The sequence below is a fragment of the Mobula birostris genome, chromosome 18 (genome assembly GCF_030028105.1).
Source record: "Mobula birostris isolate sMobBir1 chromosome 18, sMobBir1.hap1, whole genome shotgun sequence".
In the NCBI taxonomy this organism is placed as follows: Eukaryota; Metazoa; Chordata; class Chondrichthyes; order Myliobatiformes; family Myliobatidae; genus Mobula; species Mobula birostris.
In genome coordinates, this window is record NC_092387.1 from 17,357,735 (window position 1) to 17,376,780 (window position 19,046).

Sequence of the window (19,046 nt, forward strand, 5' to 3'; positions counted from 1 at the left end):
GCGCTGTATGTTTAATATTAAATTTGTTAGATAAACCCTTTTAGAAACGAAATTGAGTGTATTAGCCACTTATCACCTATATTGCGTTCATGATTAACAAGCCCCCCCCACGACAGAATCGCCAAAACCGACGTAGAAAAAAATCGGCACGTACACGCATGTGCAAATTACGCATGCACACTGGTGCCCGCGCAAGGCTTCATGGTCATTGTAGTCTCTCTAGGGGTAAACCCAACGTATTTGACTGCTACTCTTGTTCGTTGGCAACCCTACCACCCCACCACCTCCCCCCGCCCCCGGTCGGCCGGTCTGCAAGAACATTGTCAATATGAAACCAGTCCACAGTGCGAAAAAGGTTGGGGACCCCATCTTAACATGACTCTTTCGTGTTTTGGCTTGAAACGTCGACTATACTTTTATCCATAGACGCTGCCTGGCCTGTTGAATTCCTTCAGTATTTTGTGTGTATTGCTCGGATTTCCAGGATCTGCAGATTTTCCTCGTTTGTCAACATGACTCTTCTATGTTTTAATATGATCACCCCTCTACATGCCAAAAATGCAAATCCCTGTAATTAGTCTGTGGCAGAGGAAGAGTCCACTCAAGCAACCTCTGCAGTTCTATATGCCATGCACAGATGAAGACATCACACAGTGAAAGGTACATTCACTAGAGTGATTAACAGGACGGGCCTAATTAATGAGTGTAATGGTAATTAGACATTGCTAAAGGACATTAGGGTAAATGACTACATTCACATTTATCAACTTATTCACAATGTCAAGTTCAGAGGCAGGGAGATTCATCTAACCACATCATTCAGCACTTACACAAAAATATACTTCTATTTAGTACATAAAAATAAGAGTGTACTAATCAGTCCCTGCAGACATGCCCTGCTATTCAATATGATCATATGTGGTATGTCCCAGGCCTCAACAACTCCTCCACTCTCAACATCTTCCTCCTCTACTAAACGAACCAAAAAGAGCTGTCAAGGTGCTCAATTGCGTGCTAACAGCTTCACACCATCTCAACTGACTGCTTCTGTCTGTCAACCACGAAGCGATCACCAACACCACAGTCCCCATTAGTCCACTCACCTGGAGTGGTCATGCCATGGCTGGGATCGATGAATAACTATCAAACTGGTCATTTTTTTACTCTTAGCCATAGAATCCCCAACCCCTTTCCCTTTCCTTCCTGCAAACCTGGGTCTGGACCAAATCAGGTAATCTAGCCAAGATCTAAAATCTTTGTGATCCATATAGATCAAGAGCACATTAATAACAGCAATATTCAGTCAATTAGTTATTGACTAATAACTGAAATCTGTGCAGAAATTAGAACAAACAATAGATACCGTACTGTGCAAAAGTCTTAGCCACGTACATATAGCTAGAATGCCTAACAATTCTGTTGTAATTTTATGTATTGCACTGTACTGCTGCCACAAAAACAAGACAAATTTCATGACACATGTGAGTGATGATAAACCTAATTCTGATATGGGTCTCTTCTGTGGACTGACAGTGAGAAGGGACAGGGAGAGAGGAATCATGGGAAAAGGGGAAGAGAGCGGGCACCAGACAGACATCCTGTAATGATCAATAAGACAATTGTTCGGAATCAAATGACCTTGCCTGGTGTCCCAGGGCCAGGTGTGTCGGCACCCGTACCCATCCTCCCCTGCCCGGCACTCCTTCTCTGCCACCTGTCCCACACCCCTCCCACAGTGCTCCATCCTCGCCATTCCCAATACCTTTGCTCCCACCAGATTTATAAGCTCGCTCTCCACTCCATGTTGACAAAATACAGGACTATGCAAAAGTCTTAGCCACTCTAGCTGTATATATGTGCCTGAGGCTCATGCACTGTACGTACAGCACTCAGTGAGATAAACAGAACTTCTTTCAAGCTAGCTAACTGCTATTTCTGAGATGATGAAATTGAAAATGGTTCAGCAGGTCAGAATGCTCTGTACTCACCAGCATTCCACAGAACATGCAGGGTCCCGAGCCTTCCTGCACACAGACAATGCGGCCACAGCCCAGGCAGTTGTTGATAAGCTTGTGTGTCTGTCCCAAACACTCACAGGGATGGCGGCCTGGGAGGATCACAGCAAGTCTGTCCTCACCCTCTTTTGTGTACAGGGACAAGTATTTTGTCTTCTTCTTGGATGAGGAACTAGCCTCCTGTGCCTGGTAAAAATAGAAGCAAAAAAAATATGATCTAGGAAAGAGTCACAAGAAAGTACAGATGCTGGAATCTGAAGCAAATAAGAAACTGCTAGGTCAAGCAGCATTTATGAGGAGAAATGGATAGCTGCCATTTTGGGTCCAGACCCTTCATCTGGACTGCACCTGTGACATAAGAAACATGGCAGCTCACACAAACACCAGGGAGATAATTAAAAAACATATTACGTTCAAATGTCATTGTGGATCAATTCATAGAGTTATACAACACAGTAACAGGCCCTCTGACTCACCATATCCATGCCAACTTTTATGTCCATCTAAACCAGGCGTTCCCAATCTTTTTTTATGCACGGAGTCTCACCATTAACCAAGGGGTCCATGGACCCCAGGTTGGGAACCCCTGATCGAAACTAATCTCACCTGGTTGCCTTAGGTCTGTATCCATCCATATCTTGCCTATGAATTGTATTTGATTCCACCACCTCCTCAGGCAGTGTGTTCCAGATATTTGTGGAATCCTGAGCATTAGACCAAGAAAAGTGAAGGAGGAATACATGGGATGCTACCTGGAATGGATGGAGTTGTCATATCATAAATGACTAAAGAAACAAAAATTGGTATTAGTATTAAGAATAAGAAGCGATCTTATTGAAATATAACAAAGGAGCTGGTTGTGGATTACAGGAGGAATGGAGACAGGCTAACCCCTATTGACATCAATGGATCTGGGGTTGAGAGGGCAAACAGCTTTAAGTTCCTCAGCATCCATGTTTCTGAGGTCTGTACACACCAGCTGTGTGGTGAAAAAGGCACAACTGCACCTCTTTCACCTCAGACGGTTGAGGAAGTTTGGTATAGGCCCCCAAATCCTAAGAACTTTCTACAGAGGCATAATTGAGAGCATCCTGATTGGCTGCACCATTGCCTGGTATGGGAACTGTACTCCCCTCAATCACAGGACTCTGCAGAGAGTGGTGCGGACAGTCCAGCACAGCTGTAGTTGTGAACTCCCCACTATTCAGCACATTTACAAAGACAGGTGTGAAAAAAGGGCCTGAAGGATCATTGGGGACCCAAGTCACCCCAACCACAATCTATTCCAGCTGCTACCATCCGGGAAACGGTATTGCAGCATAAAAGCCTGGACCAACAGGGTATGGGACAGCTTCTTCCACCAGGCCATCAAACTGATTAACTGGCGCTGATTTGAGTAAATTTCTATGTTACATTGACTGTTCTATTTATTATAAATTACTATAATTGCATATTGCACATTTAGACAGAGATGTAAAGATTTTTATTCATGTATATGAAGGATGTAAGAAATAAGTTCAATTCAAAACTGAAGAAGTACAACAGAGTAGTTATCAAAACTTTCCCACTCATGGGAGAATCTCAAAATAGTGGACATAGCTACAGAATTAAAAGGGAAATTAATGGAAGCCAAGTGGAATTGACAAGGTTGTCCCATCTTCCAATGTCTGCCCCATCAAGCGCCTCCTGCCATGTCTGTAGAAGGAACTGTGATCACGACCCATCTCAGAATATGGATGGATGGATGTAAATTACCTTCATCATTAAGTAGGACAATGTTTCTCACCCTCTACATGCCACCTTGGCTGAACAGAGGAGCACTTTTAGTAAAAGGTTAAGACAACTGTCCTGCTCCAACGAGCGCTATATGAGGTCATTCTTACCCTCGGCCATCAGGATCTACAATGAGTCAACCTATAGCCAGGGAAGTGATGACCCCCTTCTGTTAGACCGTTTGAGGTAAATTACTTTTTATTCTTTCTGCTTCTCTTCTAATATTTGTATCTGTACACTTGTAATGCTACTGTGACACTGTAATTTCCTCTGGGATTAATAAAGTATCTATCTATCTGGTTGTTCACTTTCAGCAGCACCATCTTAAACTGGAAACCACAATAAATATAAAAGCAATCTTATAAAACAAATGTACAAGTAACTGTTATATACGCAGAATTGATTGTGTGTATATAAAGTGACGCTGATGGTGGACGCCTGTGGGGCAGGTTAATCGTTGGAGGTATTGATTAGTCTGACAGTTTGGGGGAGTATCTGTTTTTGAGGCTAGTGGTCCTGGCATGAATGCTGCGTAATCTCCTCCCTGATGTGAACCTTTCATGACATAAGGTCTTCCAAGGCATTTTATAGCCAATTACATGTCATCATGGTTGCTAAGTAGATAGCTTAATTGACAACTGCCCACATAAAGTAATGAGCTATTGACTAGATATTTAGTTTTTTGTTAATGCTGGTTGGAAGATAAATATCAACCAAAGCACCTTGAAGTAGCACAAAATACGCCACAACTGTTTAAACAACTGAAAGTGCACTATTCCTTCCACACAAGTTTAGTTTTCATGCGCAAAACTGGCAGGAGACTTAAACTCAGCAATCACAGATGACTGTTTATCCAGACTTTAAGACTAACACTGTATTTGATTGAGTGATCTAGAGTCATAGAGATATACTGTTTTTTCAAGATAGGATTAAAGGTATGCATTGCCAAGTATGGTTAGCTTAGCAGCTAGCATAATGTTTCACAGTGCCAGAGAACCAGGTTTAATTCCGTTGGTCTGTATGTTCTCCCTGTGACTATGGGTTTCCTCTGGGTGCTCCAGTTTTCTCCCACACTCCAAAGATGTATGGATTAGTAAGGATTAGTAGGTTATAGGAATGCTACGGTGCTATTGGCACCAGAAGCATGGTGACACTAGCAGGCTGCCCCCAGCACATCCTTGGACCATGCTAGTCGTTGACGCAAATGACATATTTCTATGTACATGTGACAAGAAAAGCTAATCATTGTTAAGCATCAATCTTTGCATAATGCTGCTGAAGTACCTTTAGAACAGGGGTTCCCACGCTGGGATCCATGGATCCCTTGCTTAATGATATTGGTCCATGGCATAAAAAAGGTTGGGAATCCCTGCTTTATCCTTTCCCATAGTAATAAACACAAGTGCAAAAACAATACAAGCAAAAGTGGCCTGCAGTTTGAGCAGTCAAGAACCTCCTCAAACAAACCCAGGAGAAAGATAACCAAATAGTTATCACACCTCCAAAGTGACAATACCAGGTCAAAATGTATGATCAAGTATCACAGACAAAGGAATGATTCTTAATAAATCAAAGTTTTATACCGGTTTTAAAAAAATGATGTACTTCATTCTTCACTGATTATACATAGCCTCATCAAATGGTTAAAATACAAATTGTGAACTTTTTTCCTATCCAACTTTTTCCAATAGCATACTTTGATTATTCAAGGAACAGGAGCAGATAGGGATCTTAGTCACAGAGACTTCAGACAGGCATGGGTGCATTCCATGAACTAACAGCACTGCTTATCAACATTCTGAGATTTGCCAATTCCATTCTCTTAGGCAAAATCCAAGCGATGCCATGAGTGCTGTTGAATATTGAAGTGAGGATTGTGTGGGTAGCTCGGTGGAATGTAGTTGTTAATACTGAAAATCATTTCCACAATGCGCCCACATTCTTCAACCATCGGTGCCTAGAATATTCTTTTTTCAAAATGTGTACTACGTAGACCCAGATCAGTTTTAAAGTTAAAGTAAATTTATTATCAAGTACATATATGTTACCACATACCACCTCGAGAATGATTTTCTTGCAGGAATTTACAGGAAAATTAAAAAATACAACAGGATTTATGAAAAACTATACACACTTAAAATCTGACAAACAACCAATGTGCAAATATTTAATAAATAAATAACACCAAGAATAATGAATTGTAAAGTCCAGGAAAGTGAGTCTTTAGGTGTGAAATCAGTTTGAAGTTGAGCTAATTGAAGTTATTCACACTGGTTCAGGGGCCTATTGATTGCAGGGTTATAACTGTTCCTTAACTGATGGTGTGGGACCCAAGGCTCCTGTACCTCTTGCCTGATGGTAGAGGCAAGAAGAGATTATGGCTTAGATGGTGGGGTTCCTTGATGCTGCTTTGCTGCTTTCTTTTGGTTGCTTGTAAATGTGATTAATAGTGGGGAGGGCTTTGAATGTTGATAAACTGGGTTGTATCCAAGCATGCTGAATGTATGCAAGCTTCTAAGAAAGTTCAAAGTAAATGTATTATCAAAGTCACCATATACAGCCCTGAGGCTCATTTTCTTATGGGCATACTCAGTAAATCCACAACAGAATAATAACCATAACAGAATCAATGAAAGACTGCACTAACCTAGCGTTCAACCAATTTGCAAAAGACAACTGTTCAAATACAAAATGAAAGAAATGATAATAACAACAAATAAGCAATAAATATTGAGAACATGAGATGGAGAGTCCTTGAAAGTGGGTCCATAGGACGTGGGAACATTTCAATGATGGGGCAAGTGAAGTTATCCCTTTTGGTTCAAGAGCCTGATGACTGAGAGGTAATAACTCTTCCTGAACCTGGTGCTTTTGAGTCCTGAGGCTCCTGTACATTCTTCCTGATGGCAGCAGTGAGAAGGGAATATCTCCTGGGTGGTGGGGATCACTAATGATAGCTGCTGCTTTCCTGTGATAATGTTTTATGTTGACGTGCTCTATGGTGGGGGAGCGCTTTATCCACGATGGACTGGGTTGCATCCACTACTTTCTGCAGGGTTTTCTGTTCAAGGGCATTGGTGTTTTCATACCCGGCTGTAATGCACCCAGTCAATATACTCTCCACTGCACATCTAAAGAAGTTTGTCAAAGTTTTAGATGTCATGCCAAATCTTCACAAACTAGAGGTGCTGTTGTGCTTTCCTTGTGACAGCATTTACTTCCTGGTCCTAAGAAAGATCTTTTGATATGATAATTCCCAAGAATTTAAAGTTACAGACCTCTCCACTTCCGATTCTCTAATGAGGAACAGTTCACGGATATCTGGCTTCTTCTTCCTGAAGTCAATAATCAGCTCTTTGTTTTTGCTGATGTTGCGCGAGAGGTTGTTGTGGCAGAACCACTCAACCAGATTTTCGATCTCCCTCCTATATTCTTCAGCTTTGATTCAGCCAACAACAGTGGAGTCATCAGCAAACTTAAATATGCAATTGGAGCTATACCTAACCACACAGTCATAGGTATAAAGTGAGTAGAGCAGGGGGCTAAACACACTGCCTTGTGGTGAACCTGCGCTGATAGTGATTGTGAAGGAAATGCTAGCAATCTGTAATGACTGGCATCTGCAAATTAGGAAATTGAGGATCCTTTTGCACAGGGAAGTATCAAGGTTGGAGCTTATTGATTAGTTCAGAGGGCCTGTCAGTATTGAATGCTGAGCTGTAGTCAATGAAGACCATCCTAATGTATGAATCCTCCATTGTCCAGATATTCCAGAGCTGAGTGAAGAGCCAATGAAATTGCACTTGCTGTTGAACTGTTATGACTATAGGCAAATTGGAGTGGAACCAGGTCACTGCTCAGGCGGGAGTTGATATGTACCAACCTCTCAAAGCACTTCATCACAGTGGATGTATTTTAAGTGATACTGGACAATAGTAACAGTACTGGACCAATCAGACCAAATTGGTTAAAAAGGTACAGAAAATAAAGCAAGTTGAGAAACAGGCAACTCCTCCAGAGCAAAAATCCAATCAGCAGCTGAGATCCCTCATAGATCAAGGTGAGAATAAGATCATAAAAATTATCAGGAAACCTTTCATTAAACTATGCCTATATCAGATCATTGGAAGCATATTTCAATTAGTCCCATTTCCCCTTTTCTACATTTATATGGTATATCCATCTAAACTATATACCTCTTCTACCACCAAACTGAGCATTCCATATCCTCAATTATAGGAAAATAAAACAATCACCAGAGTTTCCAAACTGGCCCTGCTTCAACTGCACAGCAGCTGTGATGCTTCCCCATTGAATCATATTTCACCTGAGGGTTGGCTTTGAATTTGCATCAGCAGAATTAAACCCAAAATGAAGCCAACAAAAGACATGAGATATAGTAGGAGAATGAGGCCATTCAGCCCACTGAGTCTACTCCATTATGGCTGATTTATTATTCCTTTCAACCCCACTCTCCCGCCTTCTCCCCATAAACTTTGATGTTTACTCCAAGAACTTAACTCTGCTTTAAATATAGTCATAGTCATACTTTATTGATCCCGGGGGAAATTGGTTTTCGCTACAGTTGCACCATAAATAATTAAATAGCATCTTGGTGGAATGAGTCTCTGGCTGAATGACCCCTGGGCCCAACCAGTACATTATGTAGTGGATGAGAGACATTGTCCAAGATGGCATGCAACTTGGACAGCATCCTCTTTCAGACACCACCGTCAGAGAGTCCAGCTCCATCCCCACCACATCACTGGCCTTATGAATGAGTTTGTTGATTCTGTTGGTGTCTGCTACCCTCAGCCTGCTGCCCCAGCACACAACAGCAAACATGATAGCACTGGCCACCACACATATACACACAGACACATATACACAGTAACTTGGTTTCCACAGCCATCCGTGGGCAATGACTTCCACAGATTTACCACCCTCTGGCTAAAACTCTCCAGGAAAAGCAAAAACTTAAAGAAAATGAACCTCAAATTAGATATTAGAGTAAGGATATAACAGTTTTTGATTTATCATTTAAAGTTTACTAAGTAACCCCAACTTCAAAACTGAACCAATGGACATCGGTAAAATGAATAAAAAGGAGAAAACCATGAAACTTTAGGACAAGTTTACAAAATCTGTTACTTAGAGAGAATAAGTAATTAAATTGCAGCGGTTATTTCAACTTGCCAAATCACCCTGAATTCAGGAATTGGCATTATGAAGTTCCAATCTGTTATCTGAAAGGGGAGAGGGGGGTGACACATCAATTTAACATCGCAGACATCTCACCCTGCAAAAACTCATTTCAGGGAGGTAGCACCCCCACCCCCCCCGGTCGACCTTCAAGGGTGTATGTAATACTTTGTTTAGTGATTTTGTCTAATCTGTAAACCAAGTTGGGTACATGCAGCAAATGTGACATTAAAATATGTACCTATATATTATATTATCATGTTTATTCTATTACAACTTTAAGCAAGTCTACAGGGAGTTTGGCCTCATCACGTAGGACATCAATAGTGTAGCTCCTTAGCAGCTAGCCGGCTAATTTAAATAACGTTAGCTATGCTAATGAACGAATGACACCTGTTAAGCTCACCTCAACATGTCTTTTACCTTTTAACCCACCATGGGCAATAGAAAAGTCACTGTTGCAAACAGTACAGTGAGCAACACTGCCATTATTTTTGAGGTTGACTGGAAAGCCCGCCCACAGAGAAAACTGATAGGTCTACTTAGCAGGGGTCCCAATGCTTTTTGCACCGCAGACCAGTTTAATATCGACAACATTCTTGCAGACCGGCCGACTGGGGAGGTGGGGGGAGGGTGTTAATCATGACCGGAATATAGGTGATAAGTCAGTAGCATCATAACATTTTAAGTAACATGGATATTAAACACACATTGCATATTTTCCCCATATGAACATACAAGATCATTGTAACACACCAATATCGCTGAATCAGTGGGAGCCCTGGGCTTGTTTCCCTGCAACAAGATGGTCCTATCGAGGGGAGATGGGAGACAGTGATACTCGAAGAGGGTTCCTTATGTCCAGTCTATTCCACAATTTAGTTTTCCTTGCATTCATTGCAGAAAACTCCACTTCGCAGCGATATCATGTTGGAAATGGAAGCAACGTTTTCAGTGCTTTCGTGGCTATCTCAAGATATTCAGCCTTGACTTTGATCCGGAATGCCGGCAGAGATGTTATGTCAAACATGCTTTTCAGCCCACCGTCATTTGCAAGCTCGAGGAGTTGATCTCCTTCCCGCGCTGACATGGATGACGCGCGCGTAATGACCTCGCGTGCGTTCAAGCTCAACAGTGGGCGTGACAGGGAATGAGGAAAGGTGCAGCTGACTCATGTCGCCAAATCATATTGTTTCCTCGCGGCCCGGTGGTTGGGGACCACTCTTAGCACGAAGAGAGACCAATCAGGATGCTCATTCTCCCTCTCCAAAAAATCTATTTTCGGGATATTGTATATAATTTCCGGGTGTCAGGGAGCCATTATTGATATGCGGGAGACTCCCGGAACTTCCAGGAGAGGTGGGATGTCTGACATTGGTTGCAATTCGAAAAAGGATGGCTGACCAATTGGTCAAGTGTGAGCTGATTAAAGAGAATCAGCATGAATCTGTGGATTGGTTCACATTTAGCTAATCGAATTGAATGGTTGCAAAGGTTTAGAGAGCATCTCTGGATGTCATCGGTCTGAACACTGATATAGGGTAAGAGTCTAAGGAACATATGGAGCCTCTTCAATGCCCCTACCATACTTACTTCCATCACTCACCACCCCCCTCCAACCCAGCAACACACCCCAGATACCTACCACTCACTGTGTATAAAAGACATCTCCTTTGAAGTTTCACCCTCTCACTTCAATGCACATTCTCTGTATTTGACATTTTACTCTGGGGAAAAAGGCACCAACTGTCTACTCTCCCAATCTTTTGAGCTTCTGTCATTAAATTGATTGAGGCCTTCCACTGATCTAGGTCGACCATGGATGTTGCACCCGAGCTGTCAATGTGATAGATAAGCCAAGGCAGTACAATATGGAGAGCAAGCTGTTGCCCATGCAGCAGGTTCCTCCTCACCATGCAGTGGATGAATCCAAAGGAACGGCAGAGACCAATACAGTTTGGCACCAGCAGTGTCGCAGAAGTTGCCGGTCAGTGTTGAACTCATCGTATGACTCTATTAGAGACTCCAGCTCTGGAGTTTTCCATAAGACCATAAGACAAAGGAGTAGAAGTAGACCATTCGGCCCATCGAGTCTGCTCCGCCATCTTATCATGAGCCGATCCATTTTATCCTATTTAGTCCCACTGCCCCGCCTTCTCACCATAACCTTTGATGCCCTGGCTACTCAGATACCTATCAATCTCTGCCTTAAATACGCCCAATGACTTGGCCTCCACTGCTGCCCCTGGCAACAAATTCCATAGATTCACCACCCTCTGACTAAAAAAATTTCTTCGCATTTCTGTTCTGAAAGGGCGCCCTTCAATCCTGAAGTCATGCCCTCTCGTATTAGACTCCGCCATCATGGGAAACAACTTTGCCACATCCACTCTGTCCATGCCTTTTAACATTCGAAATGTTTCTATGAGGTCTCCCCTCATTCTTCTAAACTCCAAGGAATACAGTCCAAGAGCGGACAAACGTTCCTCATATGTTAACCCTCTCATTCCCGGAATCATTCTCGTGAATCTTCTCTGTACCCTCTCCAACGTCAGCACATCCTTTCTTAAATAAGGAGACCAAAACTGCCCACAGTACTGCAAGTGAGGTCTCACCAGCGCCTTATAGAGCCTCAACATCACATCCCTGCTCCTACACTCTATTCCTCTAGAAATGAATGCCAACATTGTATTCGCCTTCTTCACTACTGACTCAACCTGGAGGTTAACTTTAAGGGAATCCTGTACAAGGACTCCCAAGTCCTGTTGCATCTCAGAACTTTGAATTCTTTCCCCATTTAAATAATAGTCTGCCCGTTTATTTTTTCTGCCAAAGTGCATAACCATACACTTTCCAACATCGTACTTCATTTGCCACTTCTCTGCCCATTCTTCCCATCTATCCAAGTCTCTCTGCAGACTCCCCGTTTCCTCAGCACTACCGGCCCCTCCACCTATCTTCGTATCGTCAGCAAACTTAGCCACAAAGCCATCTATTCCATAATCCAGATCGTTGATGTACAATGTAAAAAGAAGCGGCCCCAACACTGATCCCTGTGGAACACCACTGGTAACCGGCAGCCAACCAGAATAGGATCCCTTTATTCCCACTCTCGGTTTCCTGCCAATCAGCCAACACTCTATCCACGTATGTAACTTTCCCGTAATTCCATGGGCTCTTATCTTGTTAAGTAACCTCATGTGTGGCACCTTGTCAAACGTCTTCTGAAAATCCAAATATACAACATCCACTGCATCTCCCTTGTCTAGCCTACTGGTAATTTCCTCAAAAAATTGTAATAGGTTTGTCAGGCAGGATTTTCCTTTAAGGAATCCATGCTGAGTTCTGCCTGTCTTGTCATATGCCTCCAGGTACTCTGTAACCTCATCCTTGACAATCGACTCCAACAACTTCCCAACCACCGACGTCAAGCTAACAGGTCTATAATTTCCTTTTTGCTTCCTTGCCCCCTTCTTAAATAGCGGAGTGACATTTGCAATCTTCTAGTCTTCCGGAACCATGCCAGAATCTATCGACTTTTGAAAGATCATCGCTAATGCCTCCGCAATCTCCACAGCTACTTCCTTCAGAACACGTGGGTGCATTCCATCTGGTCCAGGAGATTTATCGACTTTTAGCCTATTCAGCTTCCTGAGTACTTTCTCTGTCGTAATTGTGACTGCGCACACTTCTCTTCCCTGCCACCCTTGAGTGTCCGGTATCCTGCTGTCTTCCTCAGTGAAGACTGATGCAAAATACTTGTTCAGTTCCTCTGCCATCTCCTCATCTCCCATTACAATTTCTCCAGTATCATTTTCTATCGGTCCTATATCTACTCTCACCTGTCTTTTACTCTTTATATACTTGAAAAAGCTTTTAGTATCCTCTTTGATATTATTTGCTAGTTTCCTTTCACAGTTAATCTTTTCTCTCTTAATGACCTTCTTGGTTTCCTTTTGTAAGGTTTTAAAAACTTCCCAATCCTCTGTCTTCCCACTAATTTGTGCTTCCTTGTATGCCCTCTCCTTTGCTTTAACTTTGGCTTTGACTTCTCTTGTCAACCACTGTTGCATCCTTTTTCCACTCGAAAATTTCTTCTTTTTTGGAATATACCTGTCTTGCACATTCCTCATTTTTCGCATAAACTCCAGCCACTGCTGCTCTGCCGTCTTTCCCGCCAGTGTCTCTTTCCAGTCAACTTTGGCCAGTTCCTCTCTCATGCCACTGTAATTTCCTTTACTCTACTAAAACACCGACACATCAGATTTCGGCTTCTCTTTTTCTAATTTCACAGTGAACTCAATCATGTTATGATCACTGCCTCCTAAGGGTTCCTTCATCTCAATCTCTCCAATCACCTCCGGTTCATTACATAATACCCAATCCAGTACAGCCGATCCCCTAGTGGGCTCAACAACAAGCTGTTCTAAAAAGCCATCTCGCAGACATTCTACAAATTCTCTCTCTTGAGATCCAGTGCCGACCTGATTTTTCCAATCTACTCGCATGTTAAAATCCCCCACAATTATCATAACACTGCCCTTCTGACAAGCCTTTTCTATTTCCAGTTGTAATTTGTAGTCCACATCCCTGCAGCTGTTTGGAGGCCTATAAATAACTGCCATCAGGGTCTTTTTACCCCTGCTATTCCTTAGCTCAACCCATAAAGATTCTGCACCTTCCGATCCTATATCACCTCTTTCTAATGATTTAATATCATTTCTTACCAATAAAGCCACGCCTCCCCCTCCGCCTACCTTCCTATCCTTCCGATACACCATGTATCCTTGGACGTTCAGCTCCCAGAGACATGCAACCTTTAGCCAGGTCTCAGTGATGGCCACAATATCATACCTGCCAATCTATAGCTGTACAACAAGATCATCCACCTTATTCCTTATGCTGCGTGCATTTAAGTACAACACCTTAAGACCAGTATTTGATACTTCTTGCTTTGATTTCACTGCAACTTTATTGCACTTCAACTCATCCCTATGGCTACACATTTGCCCCATCACCTGCCTGTCTTTCCTGACATCTTTACTGCTCACTATCTTAGATTTATTTCTGTTATCCCCTTCCTCTGCTCTATCATTCCGGTTCCCATCCCCCTGCCAAATTAGTTTAAACCCTCCCTAACAGCTCTATTAAACTTTCCCGCCAGGATATTGGTCCCCTTCGGGTTCAGGTGTAACCTGTCCTTTTTGAACAGGTCATACTTTCCCCAGAAGAGATTCCAATTATCCAAGAATCTGAAGCCCTGCCTCCTACACCAGTGTCTCAGCCAGGCATTCATCTGCCTGATCCAACTACTCTTGCCCTCGCTAGCATGTGGCACAGGTAGCGATCCCGAGATTACTGCCCTGGAGGTCCTGCTTCTCAGCTTTCTTCCTAACTCCTGGAAATCTCTCTTCAGGACCTCCTCCTCCTTTGTCCTATCTATGTCATTGGTACCAACATGTACCAAGACAACTGGCTGCTCACCCTCCCCCTTTAGAATATTCAGGACCTGATCCGAGACATCCCGTACCCTGGCACCTGGGAGGCAACACACCATGCGGGTATCTCTGTCAGGCTCACAGAATCTCCTGTCTGTTCCCCTGACTATGGAATCCTCCACGACTACCGCATTTCTCTTCTCCCTCCTTCTCTCCTGCACAACAGCGCCAGGCTCAGTGCCAGAGACCCGGTCACCGTGGGCGTCCCCCATCAGGTCATCCCCCTCAACAGCATCCAGAACAAGATATTTGTTGCTGAGGGGGACAGCCACAGGGGTGCTCTCCACTATCCGGGCATTTCCCTTCCCTCTCTTGACAGTGACTCAGTGTTCTGACTCCTGTAGCCTAGGGATGACTACCTCCCTGTAGCTCCTGTCTATCACCTCTTCACTTTCCCTGATAAGCAGTAGGTCATCAAGCTGCAGCTCCAGATCCCTAACACGGTCTCTTTTCCTTGGGGTTTACTCCTGAAGCCTGTCCCATGAGTGGTTATAGCTGCAAGGCAGCAGCGGTTGAGACCAGAGAATTCTTTCTCCTACATGAGCTACCAGCCACAGCTAACGAATCCTAGCTGCCCAAAGTGACTGGTTTTAAGGTGCCAGTAACCTGCCTTTGCCCCTTCTGCTATCAGAAGAAACGATTCACCAGACTTAGTAGCTAAGCCACACATGAAGTCCAGGAGTTGGACTTGGTTGTCAGAGACTATTTGAGATGCACGCCATTGGGAGCATTTAATAGGTAGTGGGAGCATATCCCCACTACCTCCTCCGGCTTTGAGAACCTCAAGAAAACATTGAATTGATAACAAATGCAAATAAAAAATAACTTCTTCCTCTAAGGGAGTTGAGAACAAATGAGGCACAAATTTAACACCAAAGTTAATCTAATGAACAAACATATTTTTCACAAATCCAGAAAAGAACAGAGAAAATCCAGAAAACTCTTCCTAACACACTGTCCTTTGTAAGTCGATTGAAATTTTCCATCTGATGTATGAAGTATTTTACCAAAATCTTATCAGGGTGAAATGGAAAATGGTTTTAAAAGTATCCTGACTGGTTGCACCATTGCCTGCTACAACAATGTCAATGTACAGGAACGCAAAAGGCTGCAGAGACTTGTGGACACAACCCTCCCCACTGGCAGGATGTACAACACGAGGTGCTTCAAAGAGGTGGCATCTATCATGAAGGACTCCCCCATCATGCCATCTTCTTGCTACTACCATCAAGAGGAGGTACAGAAATCTTCAACCACCAAGTTAAGGAGCTGCTTTTCGACAACCATCAGATTCTTGAACAGACCTGCGCAACACTAACCCTACCTCAGCAATGAAACACCTTGAACCACATCTTTCACTGCAAAGGCTGCCAAGGATTTGTCCCTAATTCTCTTTGTTTTTTGTATTAAGGTATTGCTTTTGCTCAGTCTTTTTCCTCCTCCTCTTTACTGTATTTTATCATTTATATTCCGCATTTTCTCTCCACCTATGTGCTTGCGATGCTACTACAAGCAAGATTTTCATTGTACTTGTACCCCACCATACTGGTGCACACAACAATAAGTTCAACTTGACTTGACAATCAAGAAGAATGGCATAAGAGTCAAAAAGGTTGAATGACTTAGTAATCCTCAGTAAGTCAGATCTTAGCGCCTCTGCATCAATTCATCTATGTGCAGGAGTGCCCAGAACTACTTCATTCTTGGGTACCATAAACAAATATAAAAATGGGTTTTGGCTTCAAACTGACCTTCACCAGATCCATTGGTGTTTTAACTTCCTCAGCCGGAGGTTGTTGCTCAGAAATAGGCAGCGGCTCCTGCTTGTTCCGGCCTTTCCGCTTAGACTTCTTGAGCTGGTCACTTGTTTTTGAGAAATCTGAAACATCTGTAAAAAGATGAATAATGATAGTACACCTTCATCAACTCAGTTGCTTCAAAGCAATCTACAGGCAGAAAGATACATTTTAAAGTGCAGTAACAGTTGTTATCTCAGATACATGGATCAGGAAGTGGAAGAGTGAGTTAGTATGTTTGCAAATGACCTGAGGTTGTTGGAACTGTGGATAGTGCAGGAGTTGTCGCAGTTAACAATAGGACATTGACAGGATGCAGAGCTGGCCTGAAAAGTGGCTGATGGAATTCAACCCAGATAAGTATGAAGTGATTAAATTTGGAGGCACGAATACAGGGTTAATGGCAGAATTCTTAGCAGTATGGAGGAACAAAGTGAACTTGGAGTCCACATCCAGAGATCTCACAAAGTTGCCTCACAAGTTGATAGGGTTGTTAAGAGATGTATGGTGTGTTGACCTTCACTGGATGGGGGATTGAGCTCAAGATCCGTGACATAACATTGCAGCTCTATAAAACCTTGGTTAGACACACTTGAAATATTGTGTTCCAAATATTGCTTTGCCACGGATGAGGCAGGAGGTTCCCGACAATTGGTAGTTTGACAAGAAGCGCACTGCTTCTTTTAGTTATGCTGAGCTGCTGCTTGCTCCTGACACATGGTTCTCAGTGCCACAGGAATGCTCATTCTTTACTTGGAGAAGTCATGGGATACGGACGTCCAGAAGTCATCTTCCAAGAAGGTTTTGAGAACTCTGGTGTGCCAGCACAGTCTTTGGCCACTGAGGGAAGGGGGTTGGAAGATGAAGGCCTCAGACTCTGGCACAAAATTCATGGAGGTCAGGGTGATTCTGCCCTCCGTACCTATACCTGGGACCTAGTCTACTTACAGAAGGCCCCTCAGGGCACTGGAAAGATACCCCCCAATGCTGTCTCCGTAGAATCATCCAAATTCACTGAAAGAGCAAGTGAGCCAACATTAAGCTACTCTCCCACAGACCGAAGTCCCCAGCACTGAGACTCGGAAGAACCAGCCAGATGACTGAAGTTCTTCTCACGTCTTACACCAAGTTTTCATAACAGTCACTCTATTCCAAGCTCTGTCACAGGATGTGATTACCAGGAAGACAGAGCAAAATTTTTGAAAATAAATATCACCAGGGTCATTATGCATCTAAGACTGCCGAAGGTCCTTCTGTATCTGTAGAGCGAACACATGAGTTAAAGTCTCAACTGAAAATTGCACATCTAATAGTGAAGTTCTGCCCCAGTTCAGTACTGGGCAGCCAAAGTTCGCAGAAATTGTTCAGAATACTTTAAATTTCACGTTTAAAATCCTAATTAGTTAACGGTAAAATCATGGTCGTTATTATCAGTTATTATTGGTAAGCTCTTTACACAGAGACATGGAACTTCTTGCCAAGGGTGCTGGTAGAGGTAGATATATTAGGGGCATTTAAGAAACTCCTAGATAGGCACATGGATGATAGAAAAATGGAGGGCTATGTGGAAGGGAAAGGTAGATCGATCTTGGAGTAGGTTAAAAGGTTGGCACAACATTGTGAACTGAAGGTTCTGTAGAGTGCTATATTCTTCTACGTTCTATAATTCTGAGCCAAAAATTTGAAAACTCAGGAGATTACATTTCTGTACTCAGTTTGCATGTACCATCTTTTTTTCTGTATAATTGTCCTTGTCCAGGAGTAGGTGATTCTCGACACTGTTTCCACCTTTTCAGCAGCTCACTGGTGAAAAGCTGCTTCTTTCCATCAGTCCCTTGTAATAAGTCGGCAACGTACTCTTCAATTTCTTCTGCACTTTCCATCGACAAAATATACCTGTTAATTAGAAAACCAAATGATTTTCTTGTACAATGGGGACGGAGTGAGAGCTGTAATTTAAAAATTGCATGAAGGTTATAGGAAGTAGACACGTATCACTTGCTATAGAGGCACAGGATCACAAGAGACTGCAGAGTGTCGTAGAGTCAGTCAGCTCCATCGTGCGCACAACCCCCTCCGCCAAGAGGCTGTGTATCAGAAAGACATATCCATGACTAAGGACCACACCATCTAGGTCATGCCCTTTTCTCATTACTACCATCAGAAAGGAGGTACAGGAGCCTAAAGGCCCACACTCAATGATTTAGAAAGCTTTTTCCCCTCTCTGTCATCAGATTTCTAAACAGTCTATGAACCCATGAATACTCCCTATTTTTCCACTATTTATTTTTCATAGTTATTTTCACATCTTTGCACAGTACCGCTGGAAATCCAAAGGAACACTCACAAAATGCTGAGGGAACTCAGAAGGTAAGACAGCATCTATGGAAATGAATAAACAGTCGATGCTATGGGCCAAGGCTCCTCTTCAAGGCTGGAAAGGAAGCGGGAAGAGGCCAGAATAAAAAAGTGGGGAGAGCGGAAGAAGGATAGCAAGAAAGTGTTAGGGTGAAGCCAGGTGGGAAGACAATGTAAAGGGCTGGAGAGGAAGGAATCTATAGGGAAGGAGAGAGGGAAGGAGGAGGGGCACTGGGGGGGGGGAGATGATAGGCAGGTGAGAAGAGGTAAGAGGCCAGAGTGGGGCACAGAAGAGGAATTTTTTTTTTAAACCAGAAGTAGAAATAAGTATTCATGCCATCAGGTTGGAGGCTACCCAGACAGAATACAAGGTGCTGCTCCTCCACCCTGAAATTGGCCTCATT

General features: G+C 43.1%; 1 protein-coding gene across 1 annotated transcript in view; it reads right to left on the bottom strand.

Moving 5' to 3' along the window:
- The window catches only part of trip4 (thyroid hormone receptor interactor 4), a 108,074-nt gene that overhangs the window by 84,937 nt on the left and 4,091 nt on the right, over window positions 1-19,046 (bottom strand). The window contains exons 2-4 of the mRNA XM_072282282.1: window positions 18,011-18,180; window positions 16,240-16,376; window positions 1,989-2,201 (exon numbers count right to left, since the gene is read on the bottom strand). Coding sequence (XP_072138383.1) covers window positions 1,989-2,201; window positions 16,240-16,376; window positions 18,011-18,180 — 520 coding nt within the window. The remainder of the gene's footprint in view (window positions 1-1,988; window positions 2,202-16,239; window positions 16,377-18,010; window positions 18,181-19,046) is intronic.